This window comes from Nerophis lumbriciformis, linkage group LG04, assembly GCF_033978685.3.
Source record: "Nerophis lumbriciformis linkage group LG04, RoL_Nlum_v2.1, whole genome shotgun sequence".
NCBI classification, from domain to species: Eukaryota; Metazoa; Chordata; class Actinopteri; order Syngnathiformes; family Syngnathidae; genus Nerophis; species Nerophis lumbriciformis.
In genome coordinates this window covers 10,844,617-10,859,149 of record NC_084551.2, presented here as the reverse complement: position 1 = coordinate 10,859,149, position 14,533 = coordinate 10,844,617, and the positions used below count along the sequence as shown (strand labels likewise).

The 14,533-nt window shown below is 39.7% G+C and overlaps 2 protein-coding genes across 4 annotated transcripts in view; one reads left to right on the top strand and one right to left on the bottom strand.

The window, feature by feature from the left end:
* Positions 1 to 4,701, top strand: part of LOC133595948 (intermembrane lipid transfer protein VPS13B-like) — a 672,020-nt gene extending 667,319 nt beyond the window's left edge. For all 3 annotated transcript variants that reach the window (XM_061948790.2, XM_061948782.2, XM_061948793.2), the window contains exon 68: positions 3,992 to 4,701. In XM_061948790.2, the coding sequence (XP_061804774.2) occupies positions 3,992 to 4,243 (252 nt within the window). In that variant the 3' untranslated portion in view covers positions 4,244 to 4,701. The remainder of the gene's footprint in view (positions 1 to 3,991) is intronic.
* Positions 1 to 14,533, bottom strand: part of LOC133594091 (regulator of G-protein signaling 22) — a 70,736-nt gene that overhangs the window by 27,259 nt on the left and 28,944 nt on the right. The window contains exons 20-23 of the mRNA XM_072912919.1: positions 11,975 to 12,136; positions 11,758 to 11,895; positions 9,528 to 9,627; positions 7,059 to 7,160 (exon numbers count right to left, since the gene is read on the bottom strand). Of these exons, the coding sequence (XP_072769020.1) occupies positions 7,075 to 7,160; positions 9,528 to 9,627; positions 11,758 to 11,895; positions 11,975 to 12,136 (486 nt within the window). The 3' untranslated portion in view covers positions 7,059 to 7,074. The remainder of the gene's footprint in view (positions 1 to 7,058; positions 7,161 to 9,527; positions 9,628 to 11,757; positions 11,896 to 11,974; positions 12,137 to 14,533) is intronic.

Sequence of the window (14,533 nt, the reverse complement as noted above, 5' to 3'; positions counted from 1 at the left end):
ACTTACCTTAACCACTCGCTCATCTTTTCTTCATCCATCCCTTCGAGTTAGCTTTTATGATGACGCCGGCTGGAAAGGTCTCTTTTGGCAAGGTCATCCTTTTGAATATCACCATGGGTGGAAGTTTCTGGCCATTAGCATGGCAAGCTAGAACCACAGTGAAGGATGACTTCTCATTCCCTGTGGTGCGAATATTCACCGTACGTGCTCCCGTTGTATCCAGTGCGGTTCACAGGAATATCAGTTGCTGTGAAATAGTACCGGTAATCCGTGTGCGGATGGAGAGATTGCGTCTTTTCATGAACCGGATCCCTGACGCTTAGTAGGAGCCATTTTGTGGTCTTTACAGATGTAAACACACAAAGGAAATGAAACGTACGGTGATATCCGCGCGCTTTTTCTTCTTCTACGCGGGCGGGTGGTTGCTTACAGTAGAAGAAGAAGCGCTTCCTGTTCTATGGGGGCGGGTGCTTACCTTGGTGGTTGCTTGCGTAGAAGAAGAAGCGCTTCCTGTTCTACCGGGAAAAAAGATGGCGGCTGTTTACCGAAGTTGCGAGATCGAAACTTTATGAAAATGAATCGTAATATTAATCCATATATAAAGCGCACCGGGTTAAAAGCCGCACTGTCAGCTTTTGAGTAAATTTGTGGTTTTTAGGTGCGGCTAATAGTGCGGAAAATACGGTACATGTAGATATGACATAGGATGCTGTACCTGTTGAAATTGCCTCTTTCGGTTTAAAAAAAAATGACTTAATTGTGCAACATAATTGTGTAGGGTCAGTGTTAGTCAGTTCTCTGATTATTTAAACTGTTTCAGAATACATTATTAAAAGCTATTTTTAACATTTTAAAAACAAAATTCAAAGATTATTTCATTAATTTTATGGCTGAATCAAAAGAAATTCCATAAATTAGAAAACAAATGTTCAAGAAGAAGTGAAAATATAAAATAATGTTATGGTTGGATGTTATTGCTGGTGGACCAGTTCTGGCTGAAAGATGTGATTATGGTGTTTGTTGGTTTATTATTTATTTGGGTCACATTTTGTATTACCCTGTATTGTGTTTATGTGGTATGAAATAACCTTCATCAGCGCGCGACATTTTTTTATCCACTTCTTCCTCCGTAAATCTTGATACATATTGACGATGACCCGCCCTGCTATACTTCTGATTGGCTCTGGCATTTTTCGCCTGACCAATCAGAAAGGAGGGGCCGTCTAAGCATACCCGCCCCCAAAGTGCCAAAAAGAAACATGACAGCGCGAGGAGAGATGCCAGGAGTACACAGAGAGCGCGCAGAAAGGCACCGCGCGCGCACAAAAAGTCACCACGCGCGCGCAAAAGGGTGTCGCGCGCGCGCACGAAGTGGAGAATCAGCGCGCGATAACAGTTTTTATGCGCTCTGATTTTTGGCACTAATGTGACGCCATACGCAACCACCAAATTTTATAAGAAAAACATATTTTTTTACATATATTAGCCGGACCGGTCCACATGCCACAGATATATACCCGTACCAAAGATTTTGTAAATATTTATTTACATGCCTTAATTGTTTCCAAACAGTGTCACACGGCAGCAAAAAGGCTGATCAAACAAAACAGAAGTCATCGTCATGAACCCACGAGCTGCAAAAGTTAAACAGACTCAATAACTCCACGTTGATGTTTTGGTGAAACAATACAAAAATAATGCCATTGTGAGTTAATAATACTAACAGAGACACTTGTAAACGTGTTAGCATATTCCCTGATGCAATCGACACAAGCTTGATTGCATTACGATAGCATGTACAAATATGCATGAACACTCCTACAGACATCACACATGGGACGGATTAGTAAGTGTGAATTGTTTTAGTTATATTGTAAAACTTACAAATGTTGGGAGTGATGAATGAAAAATCTGTACAAGCAAGAAACGCTGTGGACGGTTTTACTTTCGACTCAAGGAATGAAACACGCAGCACCTGCAGTAAGTGAGCACGTCCAAAAGATGGCGCCATAGAACAAACATTAACACACCTTTTCAGGGTCTCTGTCGGTGTAATATGAGAATTATTTGTTGAATACAAAACATGGCCGTTAGCGAAGTAAAATAAACAAATTAGCCGCACCATTTTATAAGCCACTGGGTTCAAAGCGTTGGAAAAAAGTAGAGGCTTATAGTCCGATCCTTATAGAATGCCCACAATACTGGGAGAAGGAGATGAAAATAGTCATTTAGCACTCGCAATGTGATTAATCAAGACTGGAACTGTTCTGTAGCCGCTGTTTTGCGTCTATCTTTAGCACGTCTGGAAACTGCAAACTGGCACCATTACGCACACATTTCTATCAGAAAAGCGATGGTACTGCTAAGACAGAAGATCACAGAGAATATTCCGTCTGTGTGTGTGTGTCAACATATTTGGACTGTCAGAAATTTAAAAAAATATTAGACATATCGTCTAATTAGCAATATCATTTTATAAATTTATAGCTGCTGGATGACTTTAGGTGCTGATTAAAAATTCAATAATTTGTTTTGGTGTCTGCAAGTGTTTTTTTAATGGAATTTTTTTTTTTTAAGTATATTTATTAGGGATGTCCGATAATGGCTTTTTGTCCATATGCGATATTCCGATATTGTCCAACTCTTTAATTACCGATACCGATATCAACCGATATATACAGTCGTGGAATTAACACATTATTATGCCTAATTTGGACAACCAGGTATGGTGAAGATAAGGTCCTTTTAAAAAAAATTTATTAAATAAGATAAGATAAATAAATTAAAAACATTTTCTTGAATAAAAAAGAAAGTAAAACAAACTAAATACAGTTACATAGAAACTAGTTATGAATGACAATTAGTAAAATTAACTGTTAAAGGTTAGTACTATTAGTGGACCAGCAGCACGCACAATCATGTGTGCTTACGGACTGTATCCCTTGCAGACTGTATTGATATATATTGATATATAATGTAGGAACCAGAATATTAATAACAGAAAGAAACAACCCTTTTGTCTGAATGAGTGTAAATGGGGGAGGAAGGTTTTTTGGGTTGGTGCACTAATTGTAAGTGTATCTTGTGTTTTTTATGTTGATTTAATAAAAAATAAAAAAAAGTAAATAAAAAATAAAGATAAAAACGATACCGATAATTTCCGATATTACATTTTAATGCATTTATCGGCCGATATTATCGGACATCTCTAATATTTATATATCTCCTATATAAAAAATGATCTTGCAATATGCATTTTCTTGCGCTTAGATTGTAGCTGAGATAGGCTCCAGCGACCCCAAAGGGAATAAGCGCTAGAAAATGGATGGATGGATAGATCATTCCAGACAACACTGCAGCACCTCCCAGAGCGCACCTTCAACGTGCTAAAAAGATTCTGTCTAAATCGTGCTTCAATATGTTGTAAAAAATGTGGTACATATTATGTGTGCTGCATGTCAACAAAAAGACCATACAATGCCATAAATGTGGAGGAAAATGAGTGCCTCCATGGTACGCGCAAAAACCTCATTTAAATAGAGCGGTCTGCACCACTTTTGCACTTGTTTTCAATTGTACACGCAGTCTTAGTAGATCATCTGATACACGCCCACGAATGTAAAACACAATTTTATAGTTTGCACACGCTGTTAAGTGTTTATTTGGATCTAAGTAGATCAGGCCCTAAGAGCTGTATTCATTGCTCCTACCTCAGATTGCGAAAGTGTGTTATTAGTAATTACATACAGTATAACACTTAGGTTGGTTGTTTGCATATCTGATAACAGTCCGAAATAAATACTTTGTAAACCGTGCCAATGCTGCTAATTGTAAAAACACATTTTTCTTATAATGGAATTTAAAAACATTTGCACAATGGGGAAAATATTCAAAACTCTTTATCACACATTCTCCTTACGTAAATGTGTAATCAATTTCTGATTTTGGTTATGTCAACATACAGTAAACGACGTCCACTATCTCCTCTTAGGGTGATGGCGGCGTTCGAGAGCGTCTATCAGAGCAGCAGTATCAGCGTCTGGTGCAGTACGTGAAGCGAGCAGCCAACTATTTTCCTGCCTCTGCTGCATCCCCGCAGCTGCAACCTCAAGTGACGCTTGCAGAACGTCCCGCGTCCGTCACCAAGTCGTACCGCTACCTGGTTGACCCCACCTTCGCCAAGGTATTTGTCAGCAAGTTCACCATGGTAAAGAATAAAGCCTTGAGGATCGGATTCCACTGATACGTTCACACATGATCAAGATGTACATTTTACCTTACTGTACATATTGATACACAGCTACAAATAATTTTGTACTCATCCTTGTCTGCTGATAAACTTTTTTCAAAGAGTTTATATTTTGTACCAGTAAAAAACTAATCACAGCAGTTTTTATGTATAGCTTGTAAAGAAAAGTACTTAGTATATATATATATATATATAGCAACAGGAGTATATACTGTATGTATATACAGTAGATTGTAATGTTGAATGAAGCCAAACTCCAGCTGCCAACCAAAGTGATGTAATGAACAAGTTTCACGGTAACTTTGTGCCAATCCTTCATATTGTTTTTGCCTTTTCTACACTTGCCTAGCCTCTGGACTCTGTAAGGTTTCACTAACATAACTTTAAAATAATATATTTAAAGAATATTTTAATTAAAAATTGAGAACATTGAAGTTGTTCAGCCTTTTTGTCCATTTTCTATACTGCTTATCCTGATTAGGGTCAGGGGTGAGTTGGAGCCTATCCCAGCTGAGTTTGGGTGAGAGGCGGGGTAATAATAATAATAATACATTTTATTTACAAGGCGCCTTTCTGGGCACTCAAGGACATCGTACAAAATCACAACAATAAAATCAAATTGGATAAAAAAAAAACAACAACAAAGAGAAAAGAAAAGATGATTACCGTATTTTCCGCACCATAAGGCGCCCTGGGTTATAAGCCGCGCCTTCAATGAACGGCATATTTCAAAACTTTGTCCACCTATAAGCCGCCCCGTGTTGTAAGCCGCATCTAACTGCGCTAAAGGAATGTCAAAAAAACAGTCAGATAGGTCAGTCAAACTTTAATAATATATTAAAAACCAGCGTGACGGGGCGCGCATGGAGTCGTATATCAACATGGACGGAGCTGCGTGAAAAAAGCCACCCGGCCTCTTCGTGTAAACTTACCTTAACCACTCGCTCATCTTTTCTTCATCCATCCATCCCTTCGAGTTAGCTTTTATGATGACGCCGGCTGGAAAGGTCTCTTTTGGCAAGGTCTTCCTTTTGAATATCACCATGGGTGGAAGTTTCTGGCCATTAGCATGGCAAGCTAGAACCACAGTGAAGGATGACTTCTCATTCCCTGTGGTGCGAATATTCACCGTACGTGCTCCCGTTGTATCCACAGTGCGGTTCGCAGGAATATCAAAAGTCAGTGGAACCTCGTCCATGTTGATAATGTTCTCTGGCCGGATCTTTTTTTCAGCTATCTTGTTTTTACAATATGCACGGAAAGTAGCCAGCTTTTCTTGACAGTCTTTAGGCAGTTGCTGTGAAATAGTAGTCCGTGTGCGGATGGAGAGATTGCGTCTTTTCATGAACCGGAAACCTGTCGCCATTTTGTGGTCTTTACAGATGTAAACACACAAAGGAAATGAAACGTAATATCCGCGCGCTTCTTCTTCTTCTACGCGGGAGGGTGGTTGCTTACAGTAGAAGAAGAAGCGCTTCCTGTTCTATGGGGGCGGGTGCTTACCTTGGCGGTTGCTTGCGTAGAAGAAGAAGCACTTCCTCTTCTACGGGGAAAAAAGATGGCGGCTGTTTACCGTAGTTGCGAGACCGAAACTTTATGAAAATGAATCTTAATATTAATCCATATATAAAGCGCACCGGGTTATAAGCCGCACTGTCAGCTTTTGAGTAAATTTGTGGTTTTTAGGTGCGGCTAATAGTGCGGAAAATACGGTACAATGAATAAGCAGTCAGGAATAGGTGTGTTTTGAGTCCTGATTTGAAGAGGGATATTGAATCTAAGTTACAAAGGTCTGGTGGTAAAGAGTTCCAAAAGATGTGGGGCAGAGCGGCTGAAAGCTCGGGCACCCATGGTGGACAGTTTAAATAAAGGGACAGTGAGATGGATGGATGAAGAGGATCTTAGGGAACGTGAGGGCGTGGCGACATGGATCAGGTCAGAGAGATATGATGGAGAGAGGTTATGGATGGCTTTGAAAGTACAGTACAGCTGAACTAGTCAACAGCCAATCGCCGAAAACACTCACAATTTAGCCTGTTCCAGCACTTCAGTAAGAACACTACTGTACGTACGTGTGTGCTTTGTGGCATTTTGATAGAGTGCTTGTGTTTCTGCACCTAACCTACACCAGCTCATGGTGACCCAGGCCAGCATGAGAACTTGATCATGCGCAGGTGATAACACATCAAATGCAAATAGGGTTGGAGAATTTCAGATCAAATGAAAATGTATAAATCCATGTTATGTTAGGGGACTTTGCTAAAAAATTCAATTCAATTTAATTAATCTGTAAATGTATTTATTTATTTTCGATTTTACCAACCAGAACATGGATGTGTTATTTCAGTCAAGTGCACACATCAAAAGGTGTTAAAAGAAAAAAATGTATTCCACCAAAAAGAAACCTCTTTGTAACTCTGCGTTCAACACTTCCTTTTGAGCAGTAGTCAGCCAAATAGAAGTAAGACAGTAAAAACATATAGTAGTCAGTTCATGTGCACACTAGTATTCATAATGTTTTTAATCCACATTATTCCGTAGATTGACTCCTTTCATTAATAAACTGTATAATTTGTTCTTCTCTTTGGTTTTGCGGTAATCCGTTTTATAATATTAAAGTTATTAAATTTTAATATGTTCCGGTTTTAATGAATTGAAGTACTTTTAGTTATAACTTAATTGTTATTGACAAGCAGTTTCCCTTCCAAAAATCGTGTTATTCCTGGAACTGTCACTGTAAACTTGTTATGCTGCTGGAAGACTATCCTGCACACGTGTTCCTTTGTCAATTATATTTGTGTTTACTTGCCATCACATTGTTGACGTTATTTCACATCTGATCTGGACGAGCGTGAAAGACGTCGGCGACTGTGCTCACTTCCTCTTGACCTCACGCTGCCTTCGGAGGACACTGGTGGAGACAAAGAAAGTTAAGTGGCAGCCCTAAAGTGTCTTTTTTTGCAGCTTTAACAAAATAGTTAGCTAATTAAAAGTCATAGATTAATTTGTATTTGATCCCTTACAGCCAGCAACAGTTTTTAACCCACACCCTGCTTATCAATCAATCAATCAATCAATGTTTATTTATATAGCCCTAAATCACAAGTGTCTCAAAGGGCTGCACAAGCCACAACGACATCCTCGGTACAAAGCCCACATAAGGGCAAGGAAAAACTCACCCCAGTGGGACGTCGATGTGAATGACTATGAGAAACCTTGGAGAGGACCGCATATGTGGGTAACCCCCGCCCCCTCTAGGGGAGACCGAAAGCAATGGATGTCGAGTGGGTCTGACATAATATTGTGAGAGTCCAGTCCATAGTGGATCCAACATAATAGTAAGAGTCCAGTCCATAGTGGGGCCAGCAGGACACCATCCCGAGTGGAGATGGGTCAGCAGCGTAGAGATGTTCCCAGCCGATGCACAGGCGAGCGGTCCACCCCGGGTCCCGACTCTGGACAGCCAGCACTTCATCCATGGCCACCGGACCTGTGCCCCCCCCCCTCAACTTTGGAGGTGGTGACACCCCTGACCAGCACTAGATCTATCGTATTACCGTTGCGATGCGTAGGTTCATTTATTATTTGTGTAAGACCACAGTTATCAATTATAGTTTGGAGCGCCACGCACTGAGGGTCCGATGGGGTATTCATATGGATATTAAAGTCCCCCATTATGATTATATTGTCTGCGTGCGTCACTAGATCAGCAACGAACTCTGAGAATTCATTGATAAAGTCCGAGTAGGGCCCTGGGGGGCGGTAGATAACAGCCATATCGAGAGGCAGCGGTGCGACAGACCTCATAGTAAGCACCTCAAACGATTTGTATTTATTATTTAGGTTAGGGGTAAGGTTAAAGTTTTCATTGTATATTAGTGCGACCCCCCCACCCCTTTTAAGGGGACGGGCAATATGCGCATTCGTATAGTTAGGAGGAGATGCCTCATTTAGCGCAAAAAAATCGTCTGGTTTATGTGCTCACGAGGAACATAAGTTAGTCAAGAAGCTGAGTGACAAACAAACTTGTTAGAGCGGTAAGTCTTAAATGGAAGAAGATAAAAAAGGCCATAGCTGTGGAGATCCGTAGATGATTGTAAGAAAGGTGAAGGATCAGGTTCATGATCACAAGGGAGCTGGGACCACAATCACTAAGACAGCCAAATATGTTACCAATAAACACCTGAATGATTCACACAAGTTGATGTGGTCAAATGAGACCAACATGAAGTTCCTTGGCTCCATTCGAAATGTTTGGAGGCAGAGAAAGGTTGAATGTGAGCCCAAGAACATCATCCTTGCTGTCAAACATGGAGGTGGAAACATTCTGCTTTGGAAATGTTTCTCTGCTAATGGTAGCTAAGGAAGATTGCAAAGCACTGAGGGTTGACAAAAAGAATGTGTGCTCTAGAATCTTGGATGAGAACTTCCTTGACTCGGCCAGAACACCGAAGATGGTTTAAAGGTGGTCCTCCGGCATGATGACCAAGGCAACAAAGGATGTCATTGACAAAGCAGTCCTTAATCATATACACAATCTGTAAACAAGGCTGAAACTTCAAGTTGCTAAGTGACAGCCTCAATCCACTGTGTCAAATAAATGTTTTGCAATTATTATTAACACTGGAGGACAATATTATAAACATGTTACACACCAAGAAGGTATGCTAATCGCTAAACTAGCCACTAAGATAGTTTAAAAAGAAGAAATAACAAATAAATAAAGTACCACTCATAGTCACACACACACACTAGGTGTGGTGAAATTACCCTCTGCATTTGACCCATCCCCTTATTCCACCCCCTGGGAGGTGAGGGGAGCAGTGAGCAGCAGCGGTGGCCGTGCTCGGGAATCATTTTGGTGATTTAACCCGCAATTCTAACCCTTGATGCTGAGTGCCAAGCAGGGAGGTAATGGGTCCCATTTTTATAGTCTTTGAACTCACAACCTACCGATCTCAGGGTGGACACACTAACCCCAAGGCCACTGAGCAGTGCTTAGTAAAGTTTGTTTTTCTTTAAAAAATTGTGATTAGAAGCTGGTTTACATTTTGTGTTTGTATTATTACACGCTCACCGTAAATCAATTAAAATATTTATGTTTAATACATATTGCTATCGGCAGCATGGAACCCTGATTGGAACAACCCTACTGTACTACTGTATATTCCTTTGTAATGGAGTTGTGCAACACAACCCTACACTGACCTGCCAAACACACACTTCAACTTCTGTATAAAATAAGAACATTTAAAAGTCAAACAGAAGTGTTGCGTACCTGAGCATGTGGAGACCGAAGCTTCCTTCTGACTCTGCCTCTTTAGCAGCGCCTCCTCTCTCTTCAGAACCGTCATGTATTTAGAGTAGGACCAGGACAACTGAGGACACGTCACAAATGACAGTTATCACATTTGAACATCATAACAGCTTTCAATAAGGCAAAGTGAAGACTTCTTAAGGCCAGTACGAGTGCAATTAAAGACCCAGTTCACATCCATCCATCCATTTTCTACCGCTTATTCCCTTCGGGATCGCGGGGGGCGCTGGAGCCTATCTCAGCTACAATCGGGCGGAAGGCGGGGTACACCCTTGACAAGTCGCCACCTCATCACAGGGCCAACACAGATAGACAGACAACATTCACACACTAGGGCCAATTTAGTGTTGCCAATCAACCTATCCCCAGGTGCATGTCTTTGGAGGTGGGAGGAAGCCGGAGTACCCGGAGGGAACCCACGCAGTCACGGGGAGAACATGCAAACTCCACACAGAAAGATCCCGAGCCTGGGATTGAACCCAAGACTACTCAGGACCTTCGTATTGTGAGGCAGACGCACTAACCCAGGGGTGCTCACACTTTTTCTGCAGGCGAGCTACTTTTCAATTGATCAAGTCGTGGGGATCTACCTCATTCATATATATAATTTATATTTACTTATTTATGAAATATATGTTTTTGTTAACAAGTTAAAAGGTGTTTAATGATAATGCAAGCATGTTTAACACATATAGTTAATATTGTTAATACATTAAAGGTGTTTAATGATAATACAAGTATGTTTAATACATATAGTTAATATTGTTAACAAGTTAAAGGTGTTTAAAGATAATGCAAGCATGTTTAACACATATAGTTAATATTGTTAACAAGTTAAAGGTGGTTAAAAATAATACAAGCATGTTTAACACAAATAGGTAATATTGTTAACAACTTGAAGGTGGTTAAAGATAATACAAGCATGTTTAACACATATACCGTAGTTAATATTGTTAACAAGTTAAAAGGTGGTTAAAGATAATACAAGCATGTTTAACACATATAGGTTCCTTTCTTTCATGAAGACAAGAATATAAGTTGGTGTATTACCTGATTGTGATGACTTGCATTGATTGGAATCAGACAGTGGTGCTGATAACGTCCGCATTTTCGAATGGAGGAGAAAAAAAGTCCTCCTTTCTGTCCAATACCACATGAAAGTGGTTGGTTTTTGGCATCTTATTTGTCCAGCTTCCGTACTCCTTTGTATACACTTTATAAGAAATACATTGTCGGCAAACTCCGTAGCTTGCTAGCTTGTGCACGCCAGCTTTCTGAGACTCTTATTTTGGTAGCGCAACTGCATCTGTGCAATCAGTCTTTGGAGTTTTGACGACAGGTACGGCGCCAGAGTCTGTTGAAATAAAGTGTTTCTCGCCTTCCAGTCGGTAATTTTAATGAGCTGGCAGCAGCCAGCGTCATCTCAGAAGACCCTCGGGTGCCGTGAATGTCAATCAAGTGACGAAAGTGACGTCATAGTGAAGATTTATGATCGCTCATTTTTAGGACTATTTTCTTAATGCCTGGCTGGTGATCGACTGACACACCCTCCGAGATCGACCGGTAGATCGCGATCGACGTAATGAGCACCCCTGCACTAACCCCTCTCCCACCGTGCTGCCCGACCCAGTTCACATACTTACTGGAAACAAGTGCAAAGATGTAGGAAAATGGAGGCGTGGGATGCTTCATATACGGTGTATGTTATCAAGTATTGTTCTGAAGCCACAAACCGTACTTACTGTACCATCTACTCAAATAACTTGGCTCTGCTGTGGACTTTTTATAATAACCACTGTAACATACGTTGTGTACACAAATCAATAGCTGGTCACATTTTAGTTCCATTTTGTAGTGAAGAATGTGTTTATACGTGAAATAAAGATTATTAAAACAAGACAATTTAATGAGTTATTGCAGGGCTATTCAACGACATAATGAAGAGGGCCGCGGGTCTCAGGGGCCAGACATCAAAATGTGGATGTTTCTTCAGAAAGTGAATGCGTTATTTATTTACAAAGTAAACATCAGCTTTCACACTGCACTGTCAATGAATACATTATTGTGCCCTTACTGTTTAAAAAGTCTATTTTGCATAATAATAAACTACTTTTGTGTTTTGAAAGCCTTTTTGCTTCCTATGACAGTAATGATGTTTTGCCTCATTCAAATAAGAACATAATGATCTCACTGGCTCTGGGGAACACATATCCAAGTTGCTCCGCGTCCTCAACAGTCGCTTTTCACCTCCTCGAGGAACTCCTGCATCTTTCTCGTTTGCCACGTCTTCTTCCTCACTACAACTGGAATCCATCGGTTTTACCTCAGCCTGGACAAAAAAGAAACTAAGAATCAACTTGAATTGCAATAAGTGCTAGAAACATAATCATCCTGAAATTATTATTCACCTGGGCTCTCCTCTCCTCTTCTCTCCTCCTGCGTCTCCGTACTCTGGCTTTATGTTTGCTGCGCTTGTCCTGCAGCATCTCCAGGAGCTTTCCTTCGTCCACACTTTTCCTCAGCTCCAGGAAGTCAGGCCAAAACCTGAGCAGCTCCCTGAATACGGACATCTAGCAACACAATCATCATGGAACAGTGACTACTGGTCTCCCGATACAACTTTTCACTCCTGATACCGATTTTGGAGCCTTGAGTATTGGCCGATACCGATATTAACCTGATACAATCTCAACAGGAATCATACATGCTTTTATTTTGTAGTGTGGAATGTTAGAAAAGGTTTGATCACTTGAAATTACTCAGAACAAAAGTAGGTATGAGAAACACTAACCTTATGGCAGATTTATGAGTGTTAATTTGGTCATGGCGGCACCTCGTTATCACAATCATTAATCAAATTAAGATCATGACACAGTAAACAAAATGATCCAGACATGATTGTTACTGATACTTTCTAATACCCTTCTGCAAATATAATTAGTTAATACTTGGTCATATTGACAAATGTCATGTTTTAGACCAGTGGTTCTCAACCTTTTCCCCCTGTGAAATTTTTTTTTAATTCAAGTACCCCCTAATCAGAGCAAAGCATTTTTGGTTGGAAAAAAAGAGATAAAGAAGTAAAATACAGCACTATGTCATCAGTTTCTGATTTATTAAATTGTATAACAGTGCAAAATATTGCTCATTTGTAGTGGTCTTTCTTGAACTATTTGGAAAAAAAGATAGGTTTTTATTTATATTTATAAAGGATTTTTGAATTGTTGCTATTTTTAGAATATTTAAAAAAAAATCTCACGTACCCCTTGGCATACCTTCAAGTACCCCCAGGGGTACGCGTACCCCCATTTGAGAACCACTGTTTTAGACTTCAATATTGTTCAGTTATGGATATTTATTACATATGTCTAGCTGGTGTGTAGCTGCTAGCTCCTGCTATCCTTTAGCCTAGCATATTTACTAAATGTGTTGACCAGGGGTGCTCATTACGTCGATCGCGATCTACCGGTCGATCTTGGAGGGTGTGTCAGTCGATCACCAGCCAGGCATTAAAAAAATAGTCCTAAAAATGAGCGATCATAAATCTTCACTATGACGTCACTTTCGTCACTTGATTGACATTCACGGCACCCGAGGGTCTTCTGAGATGACGCTGGCTGCTGCCAGCTCATTAAAATTACCGACTGGAAGGCGAGAAACACTTTATTTCAACAGACTCTGGCGCCGTACCTGTCGTCAAAACTCCAAAGACCGACTGCACAGTTGCACAATAAAAGCTCTGCTTCATCCTGCCTGCGCTACCAAAATAAGAGTCTCAGAAAGCTGGCGTGCACAAGCTAGCAAGCTACGGAGTTTGCCGACAATGTATTTCTTGTAAAGTGCATACAAAGGAGTACGGAAGCTGGACAAATAAGATGCCAAAAACCAACCACTTTCATGTGGTATTGGACAGAAAGGAGGACTTTTTTCTCCTCCATTCGAAAATGCGGACCTTATCAGCACCACTGTCTGATTCCAATCAATGCAAGTCATCACAATCAGGTAATACACCAACTTATATTCTTGTCTTAATGAAAGAAAGGAATCTATATGTGTTAAACATGCTTGTATTATCTTTAACCACCTTTAAGTTGTTAACAATATTAACTATTTGTGTTAAACATGCTTGTATTATCTTTAACCACCTTTAAGTTGTTAACAATATTAACTATATGTGTTAAACATGCTTGTTTTATCTTTAACCACCTTTAAGTTGTTAACAATATTAACTATTTGTGTTAAACATGCTTGTATTATTTTTAACCACCTTTAACTTGTTAAAAATATTAACTATGTGTTAAACATGCTTGCATTATCTTTAAACACCTTTAACTTGTTAACAATATTAACTATATGTGTTAAACATGCTTGTATTATCTTTAACCACCTTTAAGTTGTTAACAATATTAACTATATGTGTTAAACATGCTTGTATTATCTTTAACCACCTTTAAGTTGTTAACAATATTAACTATATGTGTTAAACATGCTTGTTTTATCTTTAACCACCTTTAAGTTGTTAACAATATTAACTATTTGTGTTAAACATGCTTGCATTATCTTTAAACACCTTTAACTTGTTAACAATATTAACTATATGTATTAAACATACTTGTATTATCATTAAACACCTTTAATGTATTAACAATATTAACTATATGTGTTAAACATGCTTGCATTATCATTAAACACCTTTAACTTGTTAACAAAAACCTATATTTCATAAATAAGTAAATATAAATTATATATATGAATGAGGTAGATCCCCACGACTTGATCAATTGAAAAGTAGCTCGCCTGCAGAAAAAGTGTGAGCACCCCTGGACTTGACTAAAACCCAAGAGAAGACCAACCTTGTGTGCTTTTGGAGGATATTAACATGAACTGGCTGCCCAGCTCCACACAAGTAAAAGGACTGCTTGTATTGGTGCGCTTTTATCGGATATTTTAGATGCCAACCAATATTA